Consider the following 17,296-nt stretch of genomic DNA (forward strand, 5'->3'; position numbering starts at 1 on the left):
TCAAATACTTATTTCCCTCATTAAAATGCAAATCAATTGATAACATTTTTGACATGCGTTTTTCTGGATTTCTTTGTTGTTATTCTGTCTCTCACTGTTCAAATAAACCTACCATTAAAATTATAGACTGATCATGTCTTTGTCAGTGGGCAAACGTACAAAATCAGCAGGGGATCAAATACTTTTTTCCCTCACTGTATGCTGTACATACCACGCTGCCATCCGTATTAAAGTCTCAGATCTGAATTCATACATCAAACGTCTGTGTGAGACACCAAAAGAGGAAGCCAGCTTCCCCTTGTTATACAGTTAACTCACTCTCACCTCGTTCTTCATACACATCCAGTACATTATAATACATTATTACCTTATCTCTTCCAGACCAATCAGAAAGCTCAGAACCACTACAGGCCACTAGGATCCGCCCATTGTCCAACCTGTTATAGACGTCAGCAGGAAATTGTAAATGTTAAATTTTTTCAATTGAGTCTTCTCCGTTGTGTACAACAGTATATAATCAGCGTATGTCCTTTGTTTCTCATGGCAGTGTGTGTGGGAGTAGAGGTGATCCATCCACCCACACACACCGACACTTTTCTTAAGTCTTTTCAGATTGTGTGATAGAGACAGTTCTCTGTCCATCCTTCTAACCTTCTCTCCCACTCTTTCTACGATCATCCCTCTCTCTCTCTCTGCAGCTCAGCTGCTGTTCAAACAGGCCCATCACTCCTTCATGGGTCCTTCTGTATCGTCCTACCCATCCATTCCTCTTCTACAGTTATCTCATCAGCCTCACAAGAGGTAAACATTGGGGCTAGTTAGACCCCCACCAGGCAGCCTTATGATCCCTCATTCCCCTCAGAGCTCTCTGTAGGGGGTGGGGCCTCCTCCGCCGTGGGAGACTGGGCTTCTCCCGGAACATCTAGACACACAGAGACAGACACACAGGACTGCAGTTAGTTATACATTTTCCACCACATTTCATCTTTATTGGGGTTAAAAGCTTCTTTGCGAAGGCAACCTGGAACCCTGCCATGTGACAGTGGTTGTGTGGTGGAGCTTCATGGATTTGAGTCAGGCTTACAGGCTAAGCTAACCCACCTGTGAGGTTGAGCTCGGCCAGTTTGAGTGGAAGGTCAGTGGGGTTGACCCCAGCCGGTGACCCCAGGATGTCAGGTAGGGCGTTCCTTCTCCCCGAGCGACCCGAGGATGCAAAGTCCAGCTTGGGCTCTACCACCTCCGTCATCTCCTCAGGATAAGAACCCTGCTACTGCTGCCTGGGAGAGGGGGAAGAGAGAGAGGGGGAAGAGAGAGAGAGAGAGAAAATAAATAATATATTCGCACCCAAAAGTTCTACTGCTCAGATCACATGGTCAGGATAAACTATTTTATAGTGCTGTTTTTGTCCACTGGAGGGAGTCCTTGTAATATTGTGACAACAGATTTCTCACTTGTTTTTTTGCACAGCTAAAGCATTTATTTATATTTGTGTCAACAACTAAAAACAGATAACATCTCATAGGCCATTTACTTTGTAATGTTCCACCTCAGCTAGCACAGGGCTGTTTTCATTAGACATCATGCAGCTCAGATGGCCCTGATCCGTTTGCTAGTTTCATCTGGAGCATGGCTGGACACAAGAAGAGATTTATCTTTGTACATATTGGCAGCCTGTGTGTCTGTGTGTCTTTTCTCATGGTGACTACTGTAGTTGTGGAGTCTGTTTTGCATGCTCTGGGCTACACAAGTGACAGGCAGAATTACATTGCATGTCTCACACTCTTGCGGGCGTGCACACAGACACACCAGGGTTGGGCTCAATTCAGAATTTTGGAATTGACTCCCATTCAACTCATGAGTTGAAATTCTAATTAAATTGGCCACACCCCACAGGATGTAGAATTTGAATTTGAGTGGCAGGAAGAATAATTTAATTCAGTACAATTCAAATAAATTACACTCAGTCATAGAGCATGAGTTGACAGGTCTGACAGGTCACACTTCCAGATACCAAAAAATATATAACTTTTGGAATCATGTAGTAACCAAAAAAGTGTTAAACAAATCAAAATAAATTGTATACATTTATTTGAGATTCTTCAAAGTAGCCACCCTTTGCCTTGATGACAGCTTTGCACACCGTTGGCATTTTCTCAACCAGCTTCATGAGGTAGTCACCTGGAATGCATCTCAACATCAACTGTTCAGAAGAGACTGCATGAATCAGGCCTTCATGGTCGAATTGCTGCAAAAGGACACCAATAATAAGAAGATACTTGCTTGGGCCAAGAAACACGAGCAATGGAAATCTGTCATTTGGTCTGAAAATGTGAGATTTATGGTTCCAACCGCCGTGTCTTTGTGAGATGCAGAGTAGGTGGACGGATGATCTCCACATGTGTGGTTCCCACCGTGAAGCATGGAGGAGGTGGTGTGATGGTGTGGGGGTGCTTTGCTGGTGACACTGTGTGATTTATTTAGAATTCAAGGCACACTTAACCAGCATGGCTACCACAGCATTCTGCAGCGATACGCCATCCCATCTGGTTTGCGCTTAGTGGGACTATCATTTGTTTTTCAACAGGACGATGACCCAAACACACCTCCAGGCTGTGTAAGGGCTATTTGACCAAGAAGGAGCGTGATGGAGTGCTGCATCAGATGACCTGGCTCCACAATCACCCGACCCAATTGAGATGGTTTGGGATGACTTGGACCGCAGAGCGAAGGAAAAACAGCCAACAAGTGCTCAGCATATGTGGGAACTCCTTCAAAGCATTCCTCCTGAAGCTAGTTGAGAGAATGCCAAGAGTGTGCAAAACTGTCATCAAGGCAAAGGGTGACTGCTTTGAAGAATCTAAAATATACAACATATTTTGATTTGTTTAACACTTTTTTGGTTATTACATGATTCCATATGTGTTATTTCATAGTTTTGATGTCTTCACTATAATTCTACAATGTAGAAAATAGTACAAATAAAGAAAAACCCTTGAATGAGTTGGTGTTCTAAAACTTTTGACCGGTTGTGTAAGTGATTAATCAAATATAATAACTTAGAATATTCGCATACAGGGTTTTGTTTTCCTTGATCATTCATTTTAACAGTTTGCCCTGAAAATCTATTGTTTCAACAATATTGTATATGCATGTGTCACGCCCTGACTCTGGGGACTCGTATTTGTTGAGTCAGGGTGTGTATTTTCTGTGTGGTATGGTCTATGTTGCATTTTCTATGTTTAGATCTAGTAAGTCTAGATCTATGTTGGCCGGTGTGGTTCCCAATCAGAGGCAGCCGTCGCTCGTTGTCTCTGATTGGGGACCATACTTAGGCAGCCTTTTGGCACTAGTGGGTTGTGGGATCTTGTTCCGTGGTAGGTATGTTTGTTTTGTGTACCTTGGACTTCACGTTTCGTTTGTTGTTTTGTCATTGTGTTTATTCAGAAAAATAAACATGTACGCATATCACGCTTCGCCTTGGTCCGTCCCGTCTGTAAACGAACGTGACAGCATGTGTATAACAACCTGTTTGATGTTTTATGTACAAGTTTTATGTACACCACCCCGTTCATGAAAATAAATCGCTCTTACAGGCAGTGAGTCACGCTATATAAAGCAGGCAGACAGGCATCGAGGCATTCAGTTATTGTTTGATTGAACGTTAGAATGGGCAAAATGAGTGACCTAAGCGACTTTGAGCGGGGTATTATCGTCGGTGCCAGGAGCGTCGGTTCCAGTATCTAAAAAACAGCCAGCCTATAGGGTTGAAAAATGTATGTACTCACTAACTGGATAAGAGCGTCTGCTAAATGACTAAAATGTAAATGTAAACGTTGATCGAGAATGGTGTGACAAACAAAACATCCAGTCAGCAGCAGTCCTGTGGATGAAAACAGCTCCTTGATGAGAGGTCAAAGGAGAATGGCAAAGAATCGTGCAAGCAAACAGGTGGGCCACAAACATGCAAATAACGGCGCAGTACAACAGTGGTGTGCAGAATGGCATCTCGGAACGCTTCGGTCCTTGTCCCGGATGGGCTATTGCAGCAGACGACAACTCCGGGTTCCACTCGTATCAGTTAAAAACAAGAAGAATCGTCCCCAGTGGGCAGGCGATCACCAACACTGGACAAATGAGGAGTGGAAAAACATAGCCTGCTCCGACGAATCCCGGTTCCTGTTGCATCATGCCGATGGCAGAGTCAGGATTTGGCGTAAGCAGCATGAGTCCATGGCCCCATCCTGCCTGGTGTCAATGGTACAGGCTGGTGGCGGTGGTGTAACAGTGTGGGTAATGTTTTCCTGGCACACGTTATGTCCTTTGATACCAATTGAGCAACCTAATTCCCGAAGAATTCAGGCTGTTCTGGAGGCAAGGGGGGTCCAACCCGGTACTAGATGGGTGTACCTAATAAACTGGCCACTGAGTGTATATATTTGTATAGACTACACCTAATATAGAATAGAAGAGGCATTTGAATTTCATTGAATTTCACTGAATTCAAATCTCATTTCATTCAAATTTGAATTCTGTATCCTGTTTACTACTTCAACATTAAATTCAAATTCAAGAATTGAATTTATAAGGCATTCTCGATTAAATTCTGAATTGAGCCCAACCCTGACACACACACACACACACACACAAGAAAAAAACAGCACGATGTGCACATGCATTTCTACACACATTTCTAACAAATATACGCACACACAAACACACACATTGAGCTGCTGTTTCTATGGCAACGGGTGAAAAAACACCTGAGGTAAGAAACATGAGTCCAAATGAACCATTCCCTGTTCTATCTCTCCCTCCATGTCTCCGTCAGTATTCAGTTCTCTTGAAATAACCCACTGTATTCTTTAGTAGAATCCCAGTCTCTGTCTTGACAACCATACTGAGGGGCCACACACACACACACACACACATCATCGGTCACATGTTGACTGGTGTCAGGTAAACACTGCCATAGGGTGGGAGGATTGGTAAGTTCTCATACCATGTCAACATAATAACACAGCAGTTCTGAGTGTTCTGACGTGGGTAAGGAGATGTGTGCGTGCACAAGACGGCCCTTTGTCAACAGTTGTTATCGCTCTCACTTCACACTGCTTGCCCTCCCTTTCTCTCTCTCCCTGCTCCTCCAGTTGTAAATCACTCCCACTCATCCTGTCCTTGTCTCTCTCCACTATCTCATGTAGAATCTCTCCCTCTTGCCTCTATTCCTCTGTTTCGACCCTAGCTTATTTCATGGTGAAAACAATGATAATTAGTTTCATTTTGAGTTTTTCTCCAACTGAAATTGCTTTACATTCAATAGGATACTAGACAACTCACCCCAGGCACTTCAGAGAGACAGTAGGGGGTCAATGTGAATGTGTGTGTGTGTGTGTGTGTGTGTGAGAGAGAGAAGCTCTGTCCTCTGTCTCCAGCCCGTTAAGAGTGTGTGTAGGTTTCCAGGGAGGCAGGAGGACAGTTTCTTACTCTTCCCCTCTCAGGCTTCCGCATGTCAGAGCTGCTCTTTGTGTGGCCCTTCGAGCCTCCAGAAGCAGGGAAGACAAGCTGCAATTAGCATGGGCAGGTCTACAGCTGCCTTCATGGCTGTGTTTTTATAGGAGAGGCCTGCTGAACACATAAGATATTGCAGGAGAGGCCTGCAGGAGACAACAGGACTGAGGAAGGCAGGACATTACAGGCAGGCAGGAGACAACAGGACTGAGAGGAGGGCCAATCAGGACCATCATGCACTGGGGAAGGCTGACAGACAGACAGAGACAGACAGACAGACTCCAAACAGGTCTGATGGTCTCCAGAGAAGTACAGTGGGGAAAAAAAGTATTTAGTCAGCCACCAATTGCGCAAGTTCTCCCATTTAAAAAGATGAGAGAGGCCTGTAATTTTCATCATAGGTACACGTCAACTATGACAGACAAATTGAGAGAAAAAAATCCTGAAAATCACATTGTAGGATTTTTAATGAATTTATTTGCAAATTATGGTGGAAAATAAGTATTTGGTCAATAACAAAAGTTTCTCAATACTTTGTTATATACCCTTTGTTGGCAATGACACAGGTCAAACGTTTTCTGTAAGTCTTCACAAGGTTTTCACACACTGTTGCTGGTATTTTGGCCCATTACTCCATGCAGATCTCCTCTAGAGCAGTGATGTTTTGGGGCTTTCAACTCCCTCCAAAGATTTTCTATGGGGTTGAGATCTGGAGACTGGCTAGGCCACTCCAGGACCTTGAAATGCTTCTTACGAAGCCACTCCTTCGTTGCCCGGGCGGTGTGTTTGGGATCATTGTCATGCTGAAAGACCCAGCCACGTTTCATCTTCAATGCCCTTGCTGATGGAAGGAGGTTTTCACTCAAAATCTCACGATACATGGCCCCATTCATTCTTTCCTTTACACGGATCAGTCGTCCTGGTCCCTTTGCAGAAAAACAGCCCCAAAGCATGATGTTTCCACCCCCATGCTTCACAGTAGGTATGGTGTTCTTTGGATGCAACTCAGCATTCTTTGTCCTCCAAACACGACGAGTTGGGTTTTTACCAAAAAGTTATATTTTGGTTTCATCTGACCATATGACATTCTCCCAATCCTCTTCTGGATCATCCAAATGCACTCTAGCAAACATCAGACGGGCCTGGACATGTACTGGCTTAAGCAGGGGGACACATCTGGCACTGCAGGATTTGAGTCCCTGGCGGTGTAGTGTGTTACTGATGGTTGGCTTTGTTACTTTGGTCCCAGCTCTCTGCAGGTCATTCACTAGGTCCCCCCGTGTGGTTCTGGGATTTTTGCTCACCGTTCTTGTGATCATTTTGACCCCACGGGGTGAGATCTTGCGTGGAGCCCTAGATCGAGGGAGATTATCAGTGGTTTTGTATGTCTTCCATTTCCTAATAATTGCTCCCACAGTTGATTTCTTCAAACCAAGCTGCTTACCTATTGCAGATTCAGTCTTCCCAGCCTAGTGCAGGTCTACAATTTTGTTTCTGGTGTCCTTTGACAGCTCTTTGGTCTTGGCCATAGTGGAGTTTAGAGTGTGACTCTTTGAGGTTGTGGACAGGTGTCTTTTATACTGATAACAAGTTCAAACAGGTGCCATTAATACAGGTAACGAGTGAAGGACAGAGGAGCCTCTTAAAGAAGAAGTTACAGGTCTGTGAGAGCCAGAAATCTTGCTTGTTTGTAGGTGACCAAATACTTATTTTCCACCATAATTTGCAAATAAATTCATTAAAAATCCTACAATGTGATTTTCTAGATTTTTTTCTTCTAAATTTGTCTGTCATAGTTGACGTGTACCTATGATGAAAATTACAGGCCTCTCTCATCTTTTTAAGTGGGAGAACTTGCACAATTGGTGGATGACTAAATACTTTTTTTCCCCACTGTATGTGTTATCCAGAGCTGACTGGCTGGCAGACAGACTCAAAACAGGTTTACTGCTCTCCAGAGCTGGCTGCTTCAGATGTGTGTTAGGCCACAATCCAGGGCAATCAATGAAAGTCGAAAAGGAATATCTTATGTTACTGTATATAAAAAAATGTCTACCCTATTCTAACCATGGAACACTTCTGAACCAAACCTGACTAATGCACAACATCTGCAGTGGAGGCTTAGGATAATGACCCCACTAGGTCTTGGTTGGGAGGGATCATTCTGCATAGAAATGGTGACCTATATAATACATAGACATGTTTCATCAAACAACATATATGGTGTGTACTGTGTATTAGACACAATACTAAAGCCAGGTAATATAAAAGCCCTCGATCGATTGACAAGTAGGTCAAGGGCTGTTTACAACACTGCTATTAATGCATAGAGAGTTGAATAGGCTTCTGACAGGGAATTAGTGGGACTGTCTTCCCTTCCTTTATGTAGATCAAAGACCTGGATACACTAACACTAGAATTTAAAGGAATAAATAATACATGGTGCAAATTACTCACAGGGACTTTAACTAACTGCAGTTCAAAATATGTTTTATTTTGATACATTATCGCTATCCAACAGCGCTGTAAAATTATCACACAGATAAAATGGTTCCTAATACTTCACTTTCTACTTGCTTTAATGTCCCTGCCATTCAAGTGTCAATGAGAACTACTTTTATTTTTTTACCTGGTTAATATCCTGGAGAAAAATCATACAGGATCTGTCATTGGATCTCCTGCGCTTAACACCATTCATTGAGACACTCTCAGTCACAAGTAATTTCGAGTGACAAAATAGAACCTAAAATGAACAGCGATGGCAGAGCTTTGGATTTCATACATTTCTGATCCGAGAGAGAGACTGAAAGATGAACTATTCAATATGGGACTTTAGTGACTGAATGTAAAAGGCTCTGGATGAGTGTCAGTGTGCTGTTTCAAATGCAAATGCAAGGGTCTTGTATATGGTAGGTCAGTGCTCTTTCCAGCAGAGGGTATTTTCAGCCCCATGGACAGAGATATAGAGATGTGGCCTGGGCAGCTGCTAGTCAGTCAGCCAGTCTCATGCATACAGTCAGACAACCAGTCAGTGACTAAGCCAGCCAGTCAGACATCCAGCCAGCCAGTCAGTCAGACAGACAAACATCCAGACAGTCAGTCAGTTAGACAGACAAACAGCCAGACAGTGTCGCATTACAGGTCCTGGAGCTGATCAGTCTGTTTCAATCCAACACTGGGAGTGTGAGAGAAAGAGAGTGAGAAAGAAAGAGAGAGAGAGGGAGAGATAGAACGAGGGAGAAAGAAAGAGAGATGGAGAGAGAAAGAAAGAAAGAGAGAGAGGGAGAGATAGAAAGAGCGAGAGAGAACGAGGGAGAAAGAAAGAGAGATGGAGAGAGAAAAAGAAAGAGAGAGGGAGAGATAGAAAGAGAGCGAGAGAGAGATAGAACGAGGGAGAAAGAAAGAGAGATGGAGAGAGAAAGAAAGAAAGAAAGAAAGAGAGAGAGGGAGAGATAGAAAGAGAGCGAGAGAGAACGAGGGAGAAAGAAAGAGAGATGGAGAGAGAAAGAACGAAAGAGAGAGAGGGAGAGATAGAAAGAGAGCGAGAGAGAGAGACAGAAGTGCTGGTAAGGTCACGATCCTAGCAGAGACCTAGCTCTACACCCAACACCAGAGCAACGTGTAAATGAGATGAGGGGGAAACCTCACCTCCACGGAGAGGTGTGGAGACAGGAGGTATTTACAGCATCTCACCTCAGTAAAATACAATTTTCAGTTTCTTACCTCACTTTTTTTTCTCTGTCTTTTCAGTCCTCTGTCTTTTTCTATCAGTTTTTTTTATCAGTCATTCAGTACTCAACCTTTTCCTTTCCCCCTGTTTTGTGCTTTAGTCATTCTTCTTGTCTCTCTATCTCTATTACCTCCAAGGCACAGAGAACAAAGCATCATTACAAATAATTTGTACACTGCAAATTGACCGCAAGAAGCCCAAACAGATATAATATTTGACTAAAACATAATCATTTCAAACCTTGCTTACATTTGTATACGCTCCCATATCTCCCTCTATTATGCGTGGGAATACTTCAGATCACTTGGAGCTGATTTGCTGGTGTTTTCACAGTCTTTTATGTCAAAAAATATAAAAAAAGTTACAAATAAACCTTTTTATTTATTTATTTTCCTTGGGGGGACAAATTCGGCCCGTGGGCTGCCAGTTGAGGAACCCTGCCCTAGACCATCTCAGAGTCTGAGTGTCCCTAGATGACTGGGAGTGTGTCATCATCCATCCCTAAATAAGAGAGTGGAGCTCAGGATAGATGAATGAGGTCATAAACACAGTAGTAGCTATCCTACGTTACTGGGATCAGCCCTTCGTTGTCAAAACTGCCTGACAAGGGACAGTGTGTATACTGTACTAGTTGCTAGGGGAAATGATGTGTACAAAGCCAACACAGCCATCTGAAGTTACTGTTTAATAAATTATGCTAGGGATTACTGCTTTCTCTATTTATAGTTTCCTCCACTTGATTATTCTCCTCTTTCTCCCCACCTCCTCTCTGTGACTTATTATAAAGCTTCATGTGTTCCACTGGCTGCCATGGTAACAGCAGCGTTGCAATCAGCCTCTCCATAGGATGGGAAGGTGGAAACACTAAGAGAAACATAGAGGGGGAGAGAATGAGAGAGAGCGAGGGAAGGAGAGCGAGAGGGGGGAGAGAGAATGAAAGAGACAGAGAGGGAAAATGAGACATCGTCTGTTTGTTTACACTGACTGGTTGTCCTTTGTTTCAGGGGATTCATGCATGTCAGATTATTTTTAGTCTGTTGGGTGAAGCCCAATCAATATTGCATCTTTCAAAAAATGGGGAAGAGAGCTAGACAAATCCAGTGAGACAGCTCGATCACACCCCCCAGACTCACACGTCCCAGTATACCTCTCTCTCTCACCCTCTCTCTCCACTGATCCCCAGAACGTTTACACAGCATCTCGCTCCTCTCATGTTTCATAAGCTCTCAGACAAAGACACATCAGAGAAGACTTTCATTTGGTGGATCTCTCACATAGGAGATCTTAAAGGCTGAATGTGACTCTGTTCTTCTAGCTACCTGGTTGTGCCTCAGGCTACACCATGCTAGGCTACCACCCACCCAGATGAGCCACCTCTAGCTAAAAGTTTAATAAGTATGCCCTCAGAAAGGTGCTACACTAAAGTGTCCACTATAAGAACAAGTTTGGAGAGAGAGAATCAATCTGCTACTCCTGTTCTTTATCCCACAATATCCAGGAGGCAAAATTGGTCATGAAACGTCATAATTACATCATTGTCAGGTTGTAACCTAATTTTTCTGGTTGAAGAGATGTCAGACACCAGACAACAACCAGGTAAAGACATATTTTTGCCTGGGACAGACCAGAGGTCAAATCTTGGTTGTTATCTGGCAATCATCCCATGCAGCATTAGATGTACCTTCTTGTGAACTCTAGTGATCAGCTTCAAAGAGGCCCTTCTCATCTGAAACCATAACTTCTGACAGCTCTAAAAAGAAAGACTTAAACAATAATTAACTCTGGGGTCCAAAGTGTGTTCTAACCCATAAAACAAACTGTCAAAAACATGACGAGTGAAGCAGAATGAGTGTGTGTGTGTGCGCGCGTGCGAGTTTGCGTGCATGTGTGTGGGAGCAGAGTACCCCCTTGATAACCAAACCAGAGCTCCATTGTGCTCCATTCCAGAGGGTCAATCACAACGACACATCCATGGTCATTCAAACTCATTAGCATATTTCCAGAGGGCTTCAGAGCCAGTCTGGGCCCGCTCCATAACATGGGGCCTATAGGTTCAAATACTATTTGTTTCTTTTGAAAACTTTAGCTGTGTTTCATTGAGCGACTTCATCGACGATGTGGCAAAGTTTGACATGGCTCAAGCCTAATGAGATAGTGTGGTCCTCTGTAGCTCAGCTGGTAGAGCACGGCGCTTGTAACGCCATGGTAGTGGGTTCGATCCCCGGGACCACCCATACACAAAAAAAATGTATGCACGCATGACTGTAAGTCGCTTTGGATAAAAGCGTCAGCTAAATGGCATATTATTATTATTATTATAGTTTAACTATTGCCCTAACGAGGAGTGGAGATGACAGAGACAAGAGGACAAGCCAGTGTTTACACAACTAGTGCAACACTTTCCTCTTGCAAACACACCTGTTCTTTCAGCAAACTCACATTACACTCAATGCAATTGCGAGCTGCAGTATCAGATCTCCCGTTTATTTAAAACGTTATGGTGCATTTACTCATAGCGTGTGTGATTGCGAGAGGAAAATTCCACCCTGAGGGTTTTCTGGAGGAAAAAGAGGATCTTCAACGACGATGGCGACAGTGAGAGGAATCTGAGACTTGGAGAGGAGATGACAGAGAGAAGAGGAGACTTGGAGAGTCGGAGTCCCCAACATGTGTGACAACAGTAGGAGGGCAGCCTATGCCGGAAGCAACAACCAACCATCACACATCAATATTTTAGCCCACAGCCTCTTGTAAGAGTGGGTACAAGACAAGGCTATCCCCTCCTCCACATTCCCCCGTCTAAACAGACATGTAAACGGCTCTGTGCTGTGCCATGGGTCACATCTCTTTTCTCTGCCTGGCCTGCACGTGCTTCTCTCTCCTGCTGGACAGGGCCACGCACACAGAGAGACAGAGACAGAGACAGAGACAGAGAGACAGAGAGACAGAGACAGAGAGAGAGAGAGAGAGAGAGAGAGAGACATGGCCCCAGGCAGTGTCTGACAACAGCGCTGGGGTGGCAGAGGGACAGTGGCACTGTAGACACACACACTGTAGACACACCCACACCTCTTCCCACATCCTGACAGTATAACTACACTGTAGACACACACACACCCACCTCTTCCCACATCCTGACGGTATAACTACACTGTAGACACACACACACACACACACACCCCTCTTCCCACATCCTGACAGTATAACTACACTGTAGACACACACACACACACACACCCACCTCTTCCCACATCCTGACGGTATAACTACACTGTAGACACACACACAAACACACACCCCTCTTCCCACATCCTGACAGTATAACTACACAGTACACACAGACACAACAATATCACCCCACTCACCCTCTTCAGACTATTACAAACGTCAGACTACGTCGACTATATTTTTGTTCTGTTTTTGTCAGAGATTCAAGAGGGATCTTCAGCTCACTTAATGCGAGCCCTTATGAATAAGAGCCTAATTAATAGGACCAATTGAAATCCAATTCAACCCATCATTGTGCCTGAGACCCTCTTAACAGACCCTCCATTAACCAATCTATGAAACGATCTCTTTAGAATATATTATTGCTGCCTAGTAAACATAAACAATATGTCTGTCTGACAAACTGTTTAGGAGAGTTCAAATCAAATCAAATGTTATTTGTCACATACACGTGTTTAGCAGATTTTATAGCGGGTGTAGCGAAATGCTTGTGCTTCTAGCTCCGACAGTGCAGTAATATCTAACAAGTCATATCTAACAATTTTTTTTATTTTTTTTTATTTCACCTTTATTTAACCAGGTAAGCCAGTTGAGAACAGGTTCTCATTTACAACTGCGACCTGGCCAAGATAAAGCAAAGTAGTGCAATAAAAACAACACAGAGTTACATATGGGGTAAAAAAAACATAAAGTCAGAAATACAACAGAAAATATATATACAGTGTGTGCAAATGTAGCAAGTTATGGAGGTAAGGCAATAAATAGGCTATAGTGCAGAATAATTACAATAGTATTAACACTGGAATGCTAGATGTGCAAGAGATTATGTGCAAATAGAGATACTGGGGTGCAAAAGAGCAAAATAAATAACAATATAGGGATGAGGTAGTTGGGTGGGCTAATTTCAGATGGGCTGTGTACAGGTGCAGTGATCGGTAAGGTGCTCTGACAACTGATGCTTAAAGTTATTGAGGGAGATAAGAGTCTCCAGCTTCAGAGATTTTTGCAATTCGTTCCAGTCATTGGCAGCAGAGAACTGGAAGGAATGGCGGCCAAAGGAGGTGTTGGCTTTGGGAATGACCAGTGAGATATACCTGCTGGAGCGCAGACTACGGGTGGGTGCTGCTATGGTGACCAATGAGCTAAGATAAGGCGGGGATTTGCCTAGCAGTGATTTATAGATGGCCTGGAGCCAGTGGGTTTGACGACGGACATGTAGTGAGGACCAGCCAACAAGAGCGTACAGGTCACAGTGGTGGGTAGTGTATGGGGCTTTGGAGACAAAACGGATGGCACTGTGATAGACTACATCCAATTTGCTGAGTAGAGTGTTGGAGGCTATTTTGTAAATGACATCGCCGAAGTCAAGGATCGGTAGGATAGTCAGTTTTACGAGGGCATGTTTGGCAGCATGAGTGAAGGAGGCTTTGTTGCGAAATAGGAAGCCGATTCTAGATTTAACTTTGGATTGGAGATTCTTTATGTGAGTCTGGAAGTTGAGTTTACAGTCTAACCAGACACCTAGATATTTGTAGTTGTCCACATACTCTAGGTCAGACCCGTCGAGAGTGGTGATTCTAGTCGGGTGGGCGGGTGCTAGCAGCGTTCGATTGAAAAGCATGCATTTAGTTTTACTAGTGTTTAAGAGCAGTTGAAGGCTACTGAAGGATTGTTGTATGGCATTGAAGCTCGTTTGGAGGTTTGTTAACACAGTGTCCAATGAAGGGCCAGATGTATACAAAATGGTGTCGTCTGCGTAGAGGTGGATCTGAGAGTCACCAGCAGCAAGAGCGACATCATTGATATACACGGAGAAAAGTGTCGGCCCAAGAATTGAACCCTGTGGCACCCCCATAGAGACTGCCATAGGTCCAGACAACAGGCCCTCCGATTTGACACACTGAACTCTATCTGAGAAGTAGTTGGTGAACCAGGCGAGGCAGTCATTTGAGAAACCAAGGCTATTTAGTCTGCCAATAAGAATGCGGTGGTTGACAGAGTCGAAAGCCTTGGCCAGGTCGATGAAGACGGCTGCACAGTACTGTCTATTATCAATCGCGGTTATAATATCGTTTAGGACCTTGAGCGTGGCTGAAGTGCACCCGTGACCAGCTCGGAAACCGGATTGCATAGCGGAGAAGGTACGGTGGTATTCGAAATGGTCGATGATCTGTTTGTTAACTTGGCTTTCGAATACTTTCGAAAGGCAGGGCAGGATGGATATAGGTCTGTAGCAGTTTGGATCTAGAGTGTCACCCCCTTTGAAGAGGGGGATGACCGCGGCAGCTTTCCAATCTCTGGGGATCTCAGACGTTATGAAAGAGAGGTTGAACAGACTAGTAATAGGGGTTGCGACAATTTCGGCGGCTAGTTTTAGAAAGAAAGGGTCCAGATTGTCTAGCCCAGCTGATTTGTAGGGGTCCAGATTTTGCAGCGCTTTCAAAACATCAGCTGTCTGAATTTGTGTGAAGGAGAAGCGGGGGGGGCATGGGCAAGTTGCAGCAGAGGGTGCAGAGTTGGTGGCCGGGTTAGTGGTAGCCAGATGGAAAGCATGGCCAGCTGTAGCAAAATGCTTGTTGAAATTCTCGATTATTGTAGATTTATCGGTGGTGATAGTGTTTCCTAGCCTCAGTGCAGTGGGCAGCTGGGAGGAAGTGCTCTTATTCTCCATGGACTTTACAGTGTCCCAAAACTTTTTGGAGTTAGTGCTACAGGAAGCAAATTTCTGTTTGAAAAAGTTAGCCTTTGCTTTCCTGACTGCTTGTGTATATTGGTTCCTAACTTCCCTGAAAAGTTGAATATCGCGGGGGCTATTTGATGCTAATGCTGTACGCCACAGGATGTTTTTGTGCTGGTCAAGGGCAGTCAAGTCTGAGGAGAACCAGGGGCTATATCGGTTCTTAGTTCTGTATTTTTTGAATGGGGCATGTTTATTTAAGATTGAGAGGAAATTACTTTTAAGGAACAACCAGGCATCCTCTACTGACGGAATGAGATCTATATCCATCCAGGATACCTGGGCCAGGTCAATTAGGAAGGCCTCCTCGCTAAAGTGTTTTAGGGAGCGTTTGACAGTGATGAGGGGTGGTCGTTTGACCGCGGACCCGTTACGGACGCAGGCAATAAGGCAGTGATCGCTGCGATCCTGGTTGAAGACAGCTGAGGTGTATTTAGAGGGTGTGTTAGTCAGGATGATATCTATGAGGGTACCCATGTTTACGGATTTAGGGTTGTACCTGGTAGGTTCGTTGATAATTTGCGTGAGGTTGAGGGCATCTAGCTTGGATTGTAGGATGGCTGGATGGCTGGGGTATTAAGCATTAAGCAACCCTACTCATTAAGCAACAATTTCACAACATATACCCAATACACACAAATCTAAGTTAAGGAATGGAATTTAAGAATATATACATGGACAAGCAATGACAGAGTGGCATGGACTAAGATACAGTAGAATATTATAGAATACAATGCAGTATATACATATGAGATGAGTAGTGCAAGATATGTAAACATTATTAAAGTGACTAGTGTTCCATTTCTTAAAGTGGCAAGTGATTTCAATAGGCAGCAGCAGCCTCTAATGTGCTAGTGATGGCTATTTAACAGTCTGATGGCCTTGAGATAGAAGCTGTTTTTCAGTCTCTCTGTCCCAGCTTTGATGCACCTGTACTGACCTCGCCTTCTGGATGATAGTGGGGTGAACAGGCAGTGGCTCAAGTGGTTGATGTCCTTGATTATGTTTTTGGCCTTCCTGTGACATCGGGTGCTGTATGTGTCTTGGAGGGCAGGTAGTTTGCCCCCGGTAATGTGTTGGGCAGACTGCACCACCCTCTGGAGAGCCCTGCGGTTGCGGGCAGTGCAGTTGCCATACCAGGCGGTGATACAGCCCGACAGGATGCTCTCAATTGTGCATCTTTAAACGTTTGTGAGGGTTTTAGGTGCCAAGCCAAATTTCTTCAGCCTCCTGAGGTTGAAGAGGCTCTGTTGTGCCTTCTTCACCACACTGTCTGCGTGGGTGGACCATTTCAGTTTGTCAGTGATATGTCCGCCAAGGAACTTTAAGCTTTCCACCTTCTCCACTGCGGTCCCGTCGATGTGGATAGGGGGGGGTGCACCCTCTGCTGTTTCCTGAAGTCCACAATCATCTCCTTTGTTTTGTTGACGTTACAGTACAGGCTACCACTAATCTAAGATCAACCCTAAATTCTCCATCATTAGAATGATCCTGGGAGATGGAGTACATGTGTTAGTCCCAAATGGCACCCTACTCCCTATATAGTGCACTACTTTTGATCGGAGCCCTATGGGCCCTGTTCAAAAGTAAAGGACTACATTGGGAATAGGGTGCCATTTGAGATACATGGGTCTTGTCTGAACATTCAGAATGCTAAAAGGACGAGTCCTACTGATCTGTGGATGACGGCTTAGTACTTAGTGAATTAAAAAACCCTTTGTCCTCCGAGGGAAGGCCTCTCCTCTCATTCTGACGGTGTAACTACACTGTAGATGCACACAGGAGATGGCTGCAGCAGGGGGATTGACATTGAGCAATCTCAGAGTGACAGGTGAGACTGGATGCCCTTCATTTGGAATTCCACGTAGGGAGTAATGAGTGTGTGTGTTTGTGTTTGTGCTGTCTGCTGTAAGTGGCGGCCTATTGAGTTACAGCTGTGTGTGCAGCTGCTGTCTGTGCCCATCAGAGGACACACACACATGCGCACGCTAGGGAGTGAAGGTCAGGGCAGCCTACCACAGAGAGGAAAGCAGCAAACGTATCTTCTCCTCCGCACTGTGGAGAGGCAGAGAACTCATGTTTTCTATAAATCA

At 44.3% G+C, this 17,296-nt stretch overlaps 1 protein-coding gene across 1 annotated transcript; it reads right to left on the minus strand.

Moving 5' to 3' along the window:
• Positions 1-839: 839 nt before the first annotated feature.
• On the minus strand, positions 840-1,246 carry LOC311115065 (cAMP-dependent protein kinase inhibitor alpha-like; the record flags this gene model as incomplete). Its single annotated transcript, XM_084157267.1, has 2 exons — positions 840-922; positions 1,102-1,246. 2 exons carry the CDS (start codon positions 1,244-1,246, stop codon positions 840-842), a joined length of 228 nt encoding a protein of 75 aa, XP_084013393.1.
• Positions 1,247-17,296: the final 16,050 nt, after the last annotated feature.

This window comes from Coregonus lavaretus (genome assembly GCF_964263955.1).
Source record: "Coregonus lavaretus genome assembly, chromosome: 3".
Classification (NCBI taxonomy): domain Eukaryota; kingdom Metazoa; phylum Chordata; class Actinopteri; order Salmoniformes; family Salmonidae; genus Coregonus; species Coregonus lavaretus.